A 14109-nucleotide genomic window follows, 5' to 3' on the forward strand; every position below is an offset into this window, starting at 1 on the left:
AAACGTCTGATGGAGAGAACACTTGTGGAATGGGGGAAGGGTGGGAGCGTTGTGCTTTAGAGGGGTTGCAGCAGGTTTGATGGGCTGAATGGTCTCTTTCTGCCCTGGGCTTTGAGTGTTCCATCAAAATGTGCTCGATGATACAGGAACAGAAACATTCTGGCAACTGCTGTGTCTGGTGTAGGGTGAACAGCCCTACTGCACTGAAACAGGCCATTCGGCCCATCTTTGTGCCCTTTGTGCCATTCCTCTCCTGCATCATTCCCAGCTCTACAGGAATCTCAGCTGTCACCTCCAGCCGAGGAGCGCTCAGTCTGATGCAGAACGCTGGCCAGGACACCATAGTGTACTTCACTTCACTTCAACTCAGTTCAGTTGCGTTTATTGTCCCGTGTACCGAGGTACAGTGAAAAGCTTCTGTTGCGCGCTAACCAGTCAGCGGAAAGACAACACATGATTACAATCGAGCCGTCCACAGTGTACAGATACAGGATAAAGGAATAACGATTAGTGCAAGAAAAAGCCAGCAATGTCTGATCAAGGATAGTCCGAGGGTCACCAATGAGGTAGATAGTAGTTCAGGACTGTTCTCTGGTTGTGGTAGGATGGTTCAGTTGCCTGACAATAGTTGGGAAGAAACTGTTCCTGAATCTGGAGGTGTGTGTTTTCACACTTCTGTTCCTTTTTCCCCGATGGGAGAGGGGAGAAGAGGGAGTGACCGGGGTGTGACTAGTCCTTAATTATGCTGCTGGCCTTGCCAAGGTAGCATGAGGTAAGGAAACAGAGTGCTGGAGTAACTCAGCGGGTCAGGCAGCATCTGTGGAGAACATGGATAGGTGATATTTGGATTGCGACCCTTCTTCAAGACGTCATCTATCCTGGTTCTCCACAGATGCTTCCTGACCCGTGGAGTACTTGATATTCTTTTTTGTAAACCAGCGCCTGCAGTTCCTTGTTTCTACCCATCAATGTGTCGTCCCCCTTTGCTTTGTGGTGAAGGTGGGGGATGACCACTGGGTGAGGGAGTGCTGTATCACCAGCACTGAACTGGGCAAACCCAGGTCGAGCTGCTTGCTGCCTGGCAGGTGGGACAGGTAACGACAGGTAACGACAGGTAATGGCAGGTAGGGCAGGTAATGACAGCTGGGACAGGTAACGACAAGCAATGACATATAATGGGATGTAGGGCAGGTAATGACAGGTGGGACAGGTGTGTGCAGGTGACAGGTGTGGACAGGTGAGGGCAGGTGTTGGCCATTGCTACCCAACAGTGTAAGGATCGCAGTAAACCCAGCTCAGTAATTTCACCAAGGTGGGACATGCATGTGCAGGTGACAGGTGTGTACAGGTGACCGGTGTGGGCAAGTGTTGGTCATTACTATCCATACTGCCACTGTGGAGGTGACATTCCACACAGGCATTCACCTTTCCCAAGTGCCCAACACAGGGAAAGCTGGAAACCATCCGATACACAGAGAGATCCCATGGGGACAGGGGAACGAGGGGTAAAGGGAAATGTGGGACTCGGAGATGAGTGTGCAGATGAAGGGAGAGGTGGGGTGAGTGGGGGGTGGGAGATGATGGGGACATGTGCACGCTGAGAGAAGGCGGGCGGGCGGTAGTTAGGTGGGGGTCGGGGGATGGGGGGGGGGTTGTTACTGTAGATTTCCCCGTTGATATTGTGCCCATTGACTCATCATGTGGGACAGCATCATCAGGTGGACACTGAGATACAGAGGTCCATCAGTATCTTAGACCAAACCTATACCACTGTCTGAGGAAGGGTCTCGACCCAAAATGTCACCCATTCCTTCTCTCCAGCGATGCTGCCTGTCACGCTGAGTTACTCCGGCATTTAGTGTCTGTCTTCACTGTTTGAAAGATGAGCTCATTCTTTGTTAAACCCCGAGCTCATACAGCATGGCGTGTAGAATGTGCTGCCTCCTGTTAATGCATCCGTCACCTCTCACTTCCCCAACACTCATTCATGGTGAGTCCATGCCTCATGGGTCAAGAGGGTGAAGTGTTTAATGTCCCATGTGCTTGTCTTTGTGTCTCTGTGTCCCTGTGCCCCTGTGTGTCTCTGTGTGTCTCTGTGACTCCGTGTCTGTGACTGTGTCTCTGTGTCTGTGTGTGTCTGTGTCTGTGTCTCTATGTCTGTGTGTGTCTGTGGGTCTGTGGGTCTGTGTGTCTGTGGGTCTGTGGGTCTGTGGGTCTGTGTGTCTCTGTGTGTCTGTGTGTCTGTGTGTCTGTGTCTGTGTGTCTGTGTCTCTATGTCTCTGTGTCTGTGTGTCTGTGTGTCTGTGTCTCTGTGTGTCTGTGTGTCTGTGTGTCTGTGTGTCTGTGTGTCTGTGTGTCTGTGTGTCTGTGTGTCTGTGTGTCTGTGGGTCTGTGTGTCTGTGTGTCTGTGTCTCTGTGTGTCTGTGACTCTGTGTCTCTGTGGGTCTGTGTGTCTGTGTGTCTGTGTCTCTGTGTGTCTGTGTGTCTGTGACTCTGTGTCTCTGTGTGTCTGTGTGTCTGTGTGTCTGTGTGTCTGTGTCTCTGTGTGTCTCTGTGTCTCTGTGTCTCTGTGGATCGACATATCTGCATGTGCACACACACTGGACTGCACTAAGGCAGGAGTCACTCACACACTCCACGTACAGCTGCCTTTGTGTACACAATGCTGTTGTACACAAACCCTTCCCCACTGTGTTGACCTGAGCTAGGAGCTGTTATTACCTTTACATTGATCACATTTTATTTACAAAGGGCCGCATGAATCAGACTACAGTTTGTGATCATGGGCCAGCAGATTACAACATGTTGCTGTATCCACAACACATGTATCCACAACACGCCACATGCCCCGTAGCGACCGCCGGTCATGCAAAGCCTGCAGGGTCCCGTGGGCTCCGTGTGTTCCCACCCGGACGTGGGCTGGACGAGGGGCCGCAGTGTAGCGGGCAGCAGCCCCATCCCCCCAACTGAGCACTGTGTGCGTGCCGACTGGCTACAAAAGCTGTTCACTGTGCCTAGGTACACGTGACAATAAAGTGTTGGTGTGTGTGGGCGATCGCTGGCGTATACACCACGCTCCTCCCTAATGCCCAGAACACCCGCTGGAGAAACAGGCCCTTCAGCCCACCGAGTCCGTGCTGACCAGCGATCACCACATACACTATCCTACACACACTAGGGACAATTTACAACTTAACCTACAAACCCGCACGTCTTTGGCGTGTGGGAGGAAACCCACGCAGGTCACGGGAAGAACGTGCAAACTCCACACAGACAGCACCCGTGGTCAGGATGGAACCCGGGTCTCTGGCACTGTGAGGCAGCAGCTCTACCCGCTGCACCACCGTGCCACCCTGTAATAATTTGTAACATTAAACAGTGCATGCTGGAGTAACTCAGCGGGTCAGGCAGCATCTGTGGAGAACATGGATAGGTGACGTTTCACAGATTGCTGGAGTAACTCAGCGGGTCAGCGGGCATTGGTCAGCGGGCATGGGTCAGTGGGCATGGGTCAGTGGGCATGGGTCAGTGGGCATGGGTCAGTGGGCAGAGATGAGCTGTGAATTATCCGTCTCACATCATCATTTCCTTTTCCTCCACAGGTGGCGAGTTCCAGTGGCTGCACAGGGCGGCGGTCAGGAGCTGAGCAGCAGCAGGACAGGCTGCGGGATCTGCAAGCTGCCCACTGCGACGCCCACTGCATCACTGCAACTGCTCACTGCATCGCTGCCCGCAGCTCCACTGCTTCCCTCCACATGAGGCCCCGGCATTCATTCCCCCCCCCCCCCTACCACACTGCCCCCTGCCCCCCACCACTGACCACTGCCCCCTCCACACCCCCGGTTTGACCACTGCCCCCACACTGATCACTGCCCACCCCCCACTCTGACCACTGCCCCTCCGCCCCACACCGCCAACATGTCCCAGCTACACTAGTCCCACCTGCCTGCGTTCGGTCCATATCCCTTCAAACCTGTCCTATCCATGTACCTGTCTAACTGTCTCCTAAATGCTCTGATAGTCCCAGCCTCAACTACCTCCTCCGGCAGCTCGTTCCATACTCCCACCACCCTCTGTGTGACAAAGTTGCACCACAGGTTCCTTTTCAATCCCCTCACCTTGAACCCGTGTCCTCTGGTTCTCGATTCCCCAACTCTGGGCAAGAGACTGTGCATCTACTCCAGGTCTGTGTGGAGTTGTGGCCAATGCAGGGATGTGTGGGCTGGGACAGAGGCTGGGACAGGGAGGGACAGAGGCTGGGACAGGGGCTGTGACAGAGGCTGGGACAGGGGCTGTGACAGAGGCTGGGACAGGGAGGGACAGAGGCTGGGACAGGGGCTGGGACAGGGAGGGACAGAGGCTGGGACAGGGAGGGACAGAGGCTGGGACAGAGGCTGGGACAGGGAGGGACCGAGGCTGGGACAGGGGCTGGGACAGGGAGGGACAGAGGCTGGGACAGGGAGGGACAGAGGCTGGGACAGGGAGGGACAGAGGCTGGGACAGGGGCTGGAACAGAGGCTGGGACAGGGAGGGACAGAGGCTGGGACAGGGGCTGGGACAGGAAGGGACAGAGGCTGGGACAGGGAGTGACAGAAGCTGGGACAGGGAGTGACAGAGGCTGGGACAGGGAGGGACAGAGGCTGGGACAGAGGCTGGGACAGGGAGGGACAGGGGCTGGGACAGAGGCTGGGACAGGGGCTGGGACGGAGGCTGGGACAGAGGCTGGGACAGGGACTGGGACAGGGGCTGGGACAGGGAGGGACAGAGGCTGGGACAGACGGAGACCGGAGAAGCTGCTACATACAGAATGGGAGGGGCTGAGGGCTGACCTATGGAGGTTTATGAAATGATGAGGAAGGGAGAGATAGTCAGGGCACAAGTCTGGAACTAGAGGTCACAGGTTCAACGTAAAGGAGAGTTAAGGAGCTAGAAGTTCGCACAAAGGTGGATATTTGGAATCAGATGCCAGAGAGGGTGGAGGCGTTTCGATGTTCTCCATCCATGTTCTCCACAGATGCTGCCTGACCCGCTGAGTTACTCCAGCACTCTGTGAAACGTCGCCTATCCATGTTCCCCACAGATGCTGCCTGACCCGCTGAGTTACTCCAGCACTCTGTGAAACGTCACCTATCCATGTTCATGGATAGTAAAAGCTCAGATTCACAGTCGGATGCAGAATGGGAACAGTATTATGGTCAGCATGGCCGGGCGAGGTGGGCTGAAGAGCCTGCTCTGTGCTGAACTCTGATTCTGTGTTCGTTATCCAGAGGCTGCAGAGCTAGTTATTCTACTCCAGTGCGGACCTGTTCTGTACAGAGAGGCAGGTTGTAGAGGGGTGGGGATTAAGTCTGCAGTTGCAGCGCTGAGAGAGAGTGGCTACACACCAGGGCCGATGTTGGTGGAGGCAGGGTGAGGGTGGGTGAGGGTGGGTGAGGGTGGGTGAGGCATGGTGGGTCGGGGTGAGATGAGTTGTCTGCAGCAACAAGGGGCCAGAGAGATCTTGACCTACTGTAGCCGTGTGGCCCCGTAGTCACAGACACACTGACACTCAAGAGCAGGGACAATCCTGTCTGCAAATTTCACTTCAGATTTAATCTTGTTTAGTGCCTGAAAATGCTCGCTATCTCCAGAAAAATTAATATTACTGAGCTGTTTTGGGCGACGAAGCTGGTGGGGTGGGGTGGGGGGGGGGGGGGGGGGGTAGAGAGGGGAGAAGGGGTTGGTGAGGGGGTAGAGAGGGGGTAGAGAGGGGCGGGGGGGGACCTCAGATTTTGGCTCAGTTCCTGGTTTGCTCATTTGTATTCTGAGTGCCCTGAGCCAATCCCCTGGCTCGCTGACTGCCCTTCAACTGATCACCCTCAGCCCAGACCATCGTACAAACCAACCTCCCTTCCAGCGACTCCATCTACACCTCACGCTGCCTCGGCAAGGCCAGCAGCATCATCAAGGACCAGTCTCACCCCCGGCCACTCCCTCTTCTCCCCTCTCCCATCGGGCAAGAGGTACAGAAGTGTGAAAATGCACACCTCCAGATTCAGGGACAGTTTCTTCCCAGCTGTTATCAGACAACTGAACCATCCTCTCACCAACTAGTGAATGGTCCACATTGGTGGACTATCCTTGATCAGACTTTACTGGCTTTACCTTGCACTAAACGTTATTCCCTTTATCCTGTATCTGTACACTGTAAACGGCTGGATTGTAATCATGTATTGTCTTTCCGCTGACCAGTTAGCACGCAACAACACTTGCTCGGTCCACGTGACAATATACAAAATTAAACCAAAGTAAAGACTTGACTTTGTTACACCAACGCTGTCAGACTACTTTGTTAAAACTCTGACACTAAAATGCAAATGTAACACTTGGTGCACAATGAGATGGAAACATTGCAAGATCAGATGTGACCACGGGCTGTGATCCATGTCCCTGGAGCTGTCTGGCAGCAGCTCTACCTGCTGCATTACCAGACCACGAGTTAAAGATACCCACACCTGAACAATTACATTCTTGGAGGCATGAGGAACTGCAGATGCTGGATTACAAAAAAAAAGACAAAGTGCTGGAGTAACTGAGCGGATCAGGCAGCATCTATGGAGAACATGGACAGGTCTGTCTGAGGAAGGGTCTCGACCTGAAGCATCACCTATCCATGGCGGGCTGCCAGCTGTCCCAGTCAGGGGGTCCCAGTGTTGTTGCTAGGTGTATCTTTGTTGCCGTGTGGTTCATGTTCTTCCATCGAAGCGGCTCTGTAACCTCAGGACAAATGCAAATGCTGTTGTGTGCTAACAGTTTGATCTGGGTTCTAGCAGTGACTCACCTGTTTGTTCAGCAGCCCTGGGCTAGGGAGTGGAGCTGGCTGTAGTCCACACTCTCACCATCAGTAGCCGTGTAAGTGTCGTTATCCCTCTGCCTGGTGCAGCCGGAGCTGTGCATGTACATGGCATGTACTGTGCATGTACATGCATGTACTGTGCATGTACACGGCATGTACTGTGTATGTACACGGCATGTACTGTGTATGTACACGGCATGTACTGTGTATGTACACGGCATGGACTGTGCATGTACTGTGTATGTACACGGCATGTACTGTGCATGTACACGCATGTACTGTGTATGTACACGGCATGTACTGTGCATGTACACGGCATGTACTGTGTATGTACACGGCATGTACTGTGCATGTACACGCATGTACTGTGTATGTACACGGCATGTACTGTGCATGTACACGGCATGTACTGTGTATGTACACGGCATGTACTGTGCATGTACACGCATGTACTGTGTATGTACACGGCATGTACTGTGCATGTACACGGCATGTACTGTGTATGTACACGGCATGTACTGTGTATGTACACGGCATGTACTGTGCATGTACACGCATGTACTGTGTATGTACACGGCATGTACTGTGTATGTACACGGCATGTACTGTGTATGTACACGGCATGCACTGTGTATGTACACGGCATGTACTGTGCATGTACACGCATGTACTGTGCATGTACACGGCATGTACTGTGTATGTACACGGCATGTACTGTGCATGTACACGCATGTACTGTGCATGTACACGGCATGTACTGTGTATGTACACGGCATGTACTGTGTATGTACACGGCATGTACTGTGCATGTACAAGCATGTACTGTGTATGTACACGCATGTACTGTGTATGTACACGGCATGTACTGTGCATGTACAAGCATGTACTGTGTATGTACACGCCATGGACTGGACACGGACTGCCCCCTAACCCCTCCCTCCCCCTCCCTCCCCACCTCCTCTCCCACACCATCCCCTCCCCCCCGCTCCTCCATCCACTTATTACCCACCCCTTCTCTGCCCCAGCTCTTGTCTTCCCCACTCATCACCTCCACCTCCAGTCACTGTCTTCACCCCACCTGACTTATCTGCCAATATCCTAAACTGCATCCACCTATCGCTCACCAGCTCTAGCTCCCCCATGCCCCCACTCACTCTCCCCCCCACTCACTGTCAGCCCTTCTCCCCCCAGCTCCATCAGTCTGAAGAAGGGTCTCGACCCAAAATGTCACCCATTCCTTCTCACCACAGATGCTGCCTGACCCGCTGAGTTACTCCAGCACTCTGTGTCTCTGTTTGGCATGAACAGAGAGGTGGGATATAGCTGGGATGTGATTATCTTGTTCATGGAGCAGGCGTGTGTAACTGCAGCTGGAACAAACATTGGTACAAGACAGGCACGTCGATGCAACTTGACTCAGGGTTTCTGCGGCAAAATTACAAGAATCAAAGACTTGTTCTTTGGCCACCTGTTTGCCTCTGACAGGAATACCTGACCACGGGTCCATCATCGCGGGAAGAGCAGATCATGCAGGTTGTTGGGAAGAAGCTGTTCTTCAACCTGGAGGTCACGGTTTTCAGGCTCCTGTATCTTCTCCCCAAGGTAGCAGCGAGATGAGAGCGTGGCCAGGGTGGTGTGGGTCTCTGATGATGCTGGCTGCATTTTTGAGGCAGCGCCTCCTGTAGATCCCTTCGATGGTGGGGGGGGTCAGTACCTGTGATGGACCGGGCAGTGTCCACCACTCTCTGTAGTCTCCTTTGGCCGTAGAGATGTACAGCACGGTCACAGGCCATTCGGCCCACCTTGTCAATGCTGACTAATTCCAGTGAACCTTTCCAAGAACCATTGAACCACCATTAATTTGGGGGCATTTGAGTTATTGAACCAGGCCGTGATGCTATCATTCAGTATACACACTGTAGAGGTGTGATCGAAGGGGCTAGATTGGCAATGATGAGGGGCTGAATGGCCTGTGTCCTTGCTCAATGACTCCGTAGCAGAGATATCTGGCTGAAGGTTCAGGTTAGTTGCATGTTGAACGTGTATCCGCTGAGAAGAGGTTTATTTCCCAGTTCTAATCTCAGGTTTACAAAGGGAACATGAGAAAACTGGCTGCGTAGTTTGGTAGTTGCTACAATTTACCAAACTCTCGCTCATGTTCCAACGTGCGTCCCCAATAACTGGAGTTTCAGGTTTGCTTAATCTCCTCTGACTGGCATTGTGCTGAAGAAACATAATCTTAGCACGATGCTCTCAGTAACAACGTCATCCGAAGGAGGCAGGAACTTTACAAATTTGCAGCTTCCTCAGAACTCCTACACACGTCGTACCGAGCAGTGCCAAGTTCTGCATTAGTTCCAATGATGTTATCAGCCAATGTCGGCTGCAGCCCAATGCCAGCGACACTTTCCGAGACTGAAAACCAAAAAAACTATTCAAATATCAAAGAAATGCAGAAGTCGAGGTGGAATTCAAGGACTGTGCTGTGGTGTTGGCAGCAACTATTCTGTCCCTTCCTCTGGTCCATATTACACACTCTTGGCCCACGCTGGTCATCGGTGCAGGGGGAAGAGGGCTCTGCCCCTTTCCCGGGGTTAGGTCCGCGCACAAGGAACTAGGCGCTGTCCACGGGCACCCTGGGGGTTTCCGAGACCGCTGGGCATCGCGGGGGTGGAGGGTATCGTCAATAAGGATGTTTAAGAGTGTAACATTTAAGAATATTTATTTAGAGAATTGGGTGATTTTGTACTATGGTGGCGGGTTTGTTTGGAATGTTTTGTATTGTATATATTAATGCAATCATTGATTAAATTAATTTTTGTTCAACAAAAAAGGCAGTCAAGGAGACTTACTCTAAGCCACTGAGCTTGGCGATGGATCACCCCACATCCACCCAGATCCAACTGCACCACACAGATGTGGAGGCCAAGTCAGTTTAAAGCAGAGATGGATAGATTCTTGATTAGTACGGGGTGTCAGGGGTTATGGGGAGAAGGCAGGAGAATGGGGTTAGGAGGGAGAGATAGATCAGCCATGATTGAATGGCGTAGACTTGATGGGCCGAATGGCCTAATTCTACTCCTATCCCTTATGACCTTCTGACATCTCCCCATAACTCAAGCCCAGGCAACATCCTGGTCAATCATGGATGGGCCACACAAGAAGGGTCTCGCCCCGATACACCACCCTTCTCTCCAGAGATGCTGCCTGTCCCGCTGAGTTACTCCAGAGTCAGGAATCAGGAGACTTTCATTGTCATGGAACAATGACATCCTCACTTGCTGCAGATTAACGAGTCTTTAAATGCCGAACACAGATAATAAACAAACCGTAATCAATTAATAATCACAACACAACTGCAAATAAAACCCGAAGTCCTTACGCCCCACTGAGTGGGTGTCAGTTTCACTGCTCTAGCACCTGACCTGTTCCCCTGTGAACCTGCTCCTCCCCCATAGCATCCACAATACCAGTCCCACCATCACAAACACTACTCTAGGCTAGGCACTCACCAGGGTCTCTTCTATACCCCATAACTCTGCTCTCACTCCCCATCCCCCTACTCGTAACAAGGGCAGAGTCCCCCTTGTCCTCACCTTCCACCCTACCAACCTCACATACAACAGATAATCCCCCGACATTTTTGCCACCTCCAATGGGATCCCACCACTTGCCACATCTTCCCATCTCCTCCCCTGTCTGCTTTCCGCAGAGACCGCTCCCTCTGTAACTCCCTGGTCAATTCGTCCCTTCCCACCCAAACCACCCCTCTCCGGGCACTTTCACTTGCGACCGCAAGAAATGCTACACTTGTCGTTTTACCTCCCCCCTCGACTCCATCCAAGGACCCAAGCAGTTGTTCCAGCTGCGGCAGAGGTTCACCTGCACCTCCTCCAACCTCATCTATTGCATCCGCTGCTCTAGGTGTCAGCTGCTCTACATCGGTGAGACCAAGCGTAGGCTTGGCGATCGCTTCGCCCAACACCTCCGCTCAGTCCGCATTAACCAACCTGATCTCCCGGTGGCTCAGCACTTCAACTCCCCCTCCCATTCCGAACCCGACCTCTCTGTCCTTGGCCTCCTCCATGGCCAGAGTGAGGACCATCATAAATTGGAGGAACAGCACCTCATATTTCACGGGCAGTTTACACCCCAGCGGTATGAACATTGAATGGCTGGAGGTGACATTCACGTTGTTCTCTTCTTTGTCTCCACTGTTTCACTGGAAAACCAGTTCAGGAAATAATCTTTGTTCATTTTAATCTGCAGCCACGATCCACTTCATTGACTTCCTCATTTAAATTGGACAATACACATTTTCACACAAATAAACCAGCGAGCTGTCGTTTTGAGAATAAATCTACCTGAGGGATTTGATCCTGGGATCAGCTGGTGTGGGTGTGGGGGGGGGAGGTGTGTGGGGTGGGGGTGTGTGTGTGATGTGTGGGGGGGGGGTGGGGTGGGGGGGTGTGGTGTGTGGGGGGGGGGGTGGGGGGTGTGAGGGGTGTGGTGCGGGGGCGGGGTTGGGGTGGGATGGGTGAGGTTGTGGGTATGGGTGTGGATTGTAGGGGGTGGTGGTGTGTGTGGGGGGATGGGGGGTGTTGGTTCGGTGTGGTGTGTGTGGGTGGTTGTTTTGTTGTTGAGGGTTGTTTTGCTGGTGTGGTTTGGGTTGGGGTGGTAGTGTTTTTGTGTATGGGTGTGGTGTGTTGGGTGGGTTCCTTTGGGTGGTTTGTTTTTTTTTGTTTGAGGGGGTTTTGTTGTTATGGTGGGTTGTTTGGCTGGGGCTGGTTTTTGTTGGTTTTGTGTTTGGTTTTTTTGGGGTGCGGATGTGTGGGTGGGATTGGGGTGTGTTGTTTTTGTTCGTGAGTGGGTGTGGTGTGCGGGGGGGGGGGGGTTTTGGGGTTGTTTTGTGGGGGGTGTGTGTGAACAATACAAAGCCTTTGGAAACAAAAGAAACTGCAGATGCCCGAATCTTGAGCAAAACACAAAGTGCTGGAGGAACTCAGCGGGTCAGGCGGCATCTGTGGAGGGAATGGACAGACGTTTTGGGTCGGGACCCTTCTTCAGACTGATGGAGAATGGGGGTGGGGGGTTGGGGAGAAAGCTGGGAAAGGGAGGTGGGGGTGGGGCAAAGCCTGGCGAGTGATAGGTGGATACAGGTGAGGGGGTTGATAAGTGACAAGGTTGAAAGGAGACAAAAGGGGGTGGGATGGGGAGAGAGAAGGAGGAGTGGGTATAAAGCTGGAGGGAGGGGTGTGGGGGCGAAGGGGTGGAGAGGAGAGGGATCAGCTGCTACCATAGGAGCAAATAGGTCCTTCTGCAGTTGTACACGGTCCTGGTGAGACCACACCTGGAGTATTGTGTACAGTTTTGGTCTCCTAATTTGAGGAAGGACATTTGTGCTATTGAGGGAGTGGCCTCCACAGAAGGCAGTGGAGTCCAATTCACTGGATGAATTTAAAAGAGAGTTAGATAGATCTCTAGGGGCTAGATCAAGGGATGTGGGGAGAGGGCAGGAACGGGGTACTGATTGTGGTTGATCAGCCATGATCACAATGATGATGGTGGTGCTGGCTCGAAGGTCCGTATGGCCTCCTACTGCACCTATTGTCAATGTTTCTATGTTTCTATGGGGAAGAAGGTACAGGAGCCTGAAAACCGTGACCTCCAGGTTCAAGAACAGCTTCTTCCCAACAACCATCAGGCTCTTGAACACTGCACAACACTGACCTCAGCAACTGTGATCTAACACGGACTGTGTCTGTGTCTGTGTGTGTGTGTGTGTGTTCGTGTCCGTGTCCGTGTCCGTGTGTCCATGTGTGTCCGTGTCCGTGTCCGTGACCGTGACCGTGTCCGTGACCATGTCCGTGTCCATGTGTCCGTGTCCGTGTGTCCATGTGTGTCCGTGTCCGTGTCCGTGTCTCTGTCCGTGTCTGTCGTTGCTCTATGGAACTGTGGTTTTGCACTGTTGTGGTTACTGAGTATTACTGATTATTAATTTATTGTATCATTGATTATTATATATGTATCTGTGTGTGATTGCACAATGGGCCGTTAAGCTGCAGCGACTCATTGTTCCTCAGTAGGTTCAGGTGTATTACTGCCACATGTACCGAGGTACAGTCAAATGCTTTGTTCTGCATGTTATCCAAACAGACCAGATAATACTAAACATGAATACAATCAGTTCAAACTCCAGTACAATAGGTGGAGCAAAGGGCAAGATACAGAGTGCAGAATATAGTTCTCAGCATTGTAGCATCAGTGTCCACAATGGGGTAGAGGTGAATCGGACAGTACCCTAGCTTATGGAAGGACCATTCAGAAGCCTGATAACAGAGGGGAAGAAGCTGTTCCTGAGTCTGGTGGTGCGAGCTTTCAAGCTTCTGTACCTTCTGCCGGACGGGAGCGGGGAGAAGAAGGATTGACCGGGGTGGGACAGGGACATGTCTTTGATGGTGTCGGCTGCTTTCCCGAGCAGCGTGAAGCGTAGACAATGACACTCTTAACGGCTAAGAATGGAGAAGGTAATGACACTGACAGTGGGTGGGACCATCAGCTGTAAGGGGCTTTGTTTTATACTTGCCTCCCTCTGCCTCTGGAACTGTAAAGGGGAGACAGTGTGAAGAACATCACCGTTTACAGTGGGAACACCTTTGATCAGGGCCCAGGCAGGTGGCAGGGGAGCTGTAAAACTCTGTAAATCATCAGTAGCCACACCCAGCGTAGAGCCGTGACGAGATGCCGGGATGTGAGTGATCTGTTTATTACTGGGACCTGGAATCACAGCTTGATAACCAGTCCACATGGAGAGAGAACCTCTGTCATGAGGTGACATCCTCGGGGGCACTCATCAGCGACGCACATAGCCCTGAGGAGCATTTCATAAGTGATAGGAGCAGAATGAGGCCATTCGTCCCATCGAGTCTATTCCGCCATTCAATCATGGCTGATCTATCTCTCCCTCCTATCCCCGTTCTCCTGCCTTCTCCCCACAACCCCTGACACCCAGTATTAAGTAGAACCTGTCAATCTCTGCCTAAAAATACTCAGTTACTTGCTTCCTTGAAGGAATGGACCACATCATAGCCCACTGCCCCTCCCCCAACATGCCCTCCAACCTGCCCCCCCCCCGCCCCCAACCGGCCCCCCTCCCCCAAACCTGCCCCCCCTCCCCCAACCTGCCCCTCCCCCCACATGGCCCCTCCCCCAACATGCCCCTCCCCCGCCCCAACCTGCCCCCTCCCCCATCCTGCCCCTCCCCCTCCCCCAAC

General features: G+C 52.7%; 1 protein-coding gene across 1 annotated transcript in view; it reads left to right on the top strand.

Moving 5' to 3' along the window:
- LOC116988266 overlaps window positions 1–3764 on the top strand; it is a 12749-nt gene extending 8985 nt beyond the window's left edge. Inside the window, exon 5 of the mRNA XM_033044812.1 lies at window positions 3603–3764. Within this exon, the coding sequence (XP_032900703.1) occupies window positions 3603–3646 (44 nt within the window). The 3' untranslated portion in view covers window positions 3647–3764. The remainder of the gene's footprint in view (window positions 1–3602) is intronic.
- Window positions 3765–14109: the final 10345 nt, after the last annotated feature.

The sequence above is a fragment of the Amblyraja radiata genome, chromosome 27 (assembly GCF_010909765.2).
Source record: "Amblyraja radiata isolate CabotCenter1 chromosome 27, sAmbRad1.1.pri, whole genome shotgun sequence".
Lineage (NCBI taxonomy): Eukaryota > Metazoa > Chordata > Chondrichthyes > Rajiformes > Rajidae > Amblyraja > Amblyraja radiata.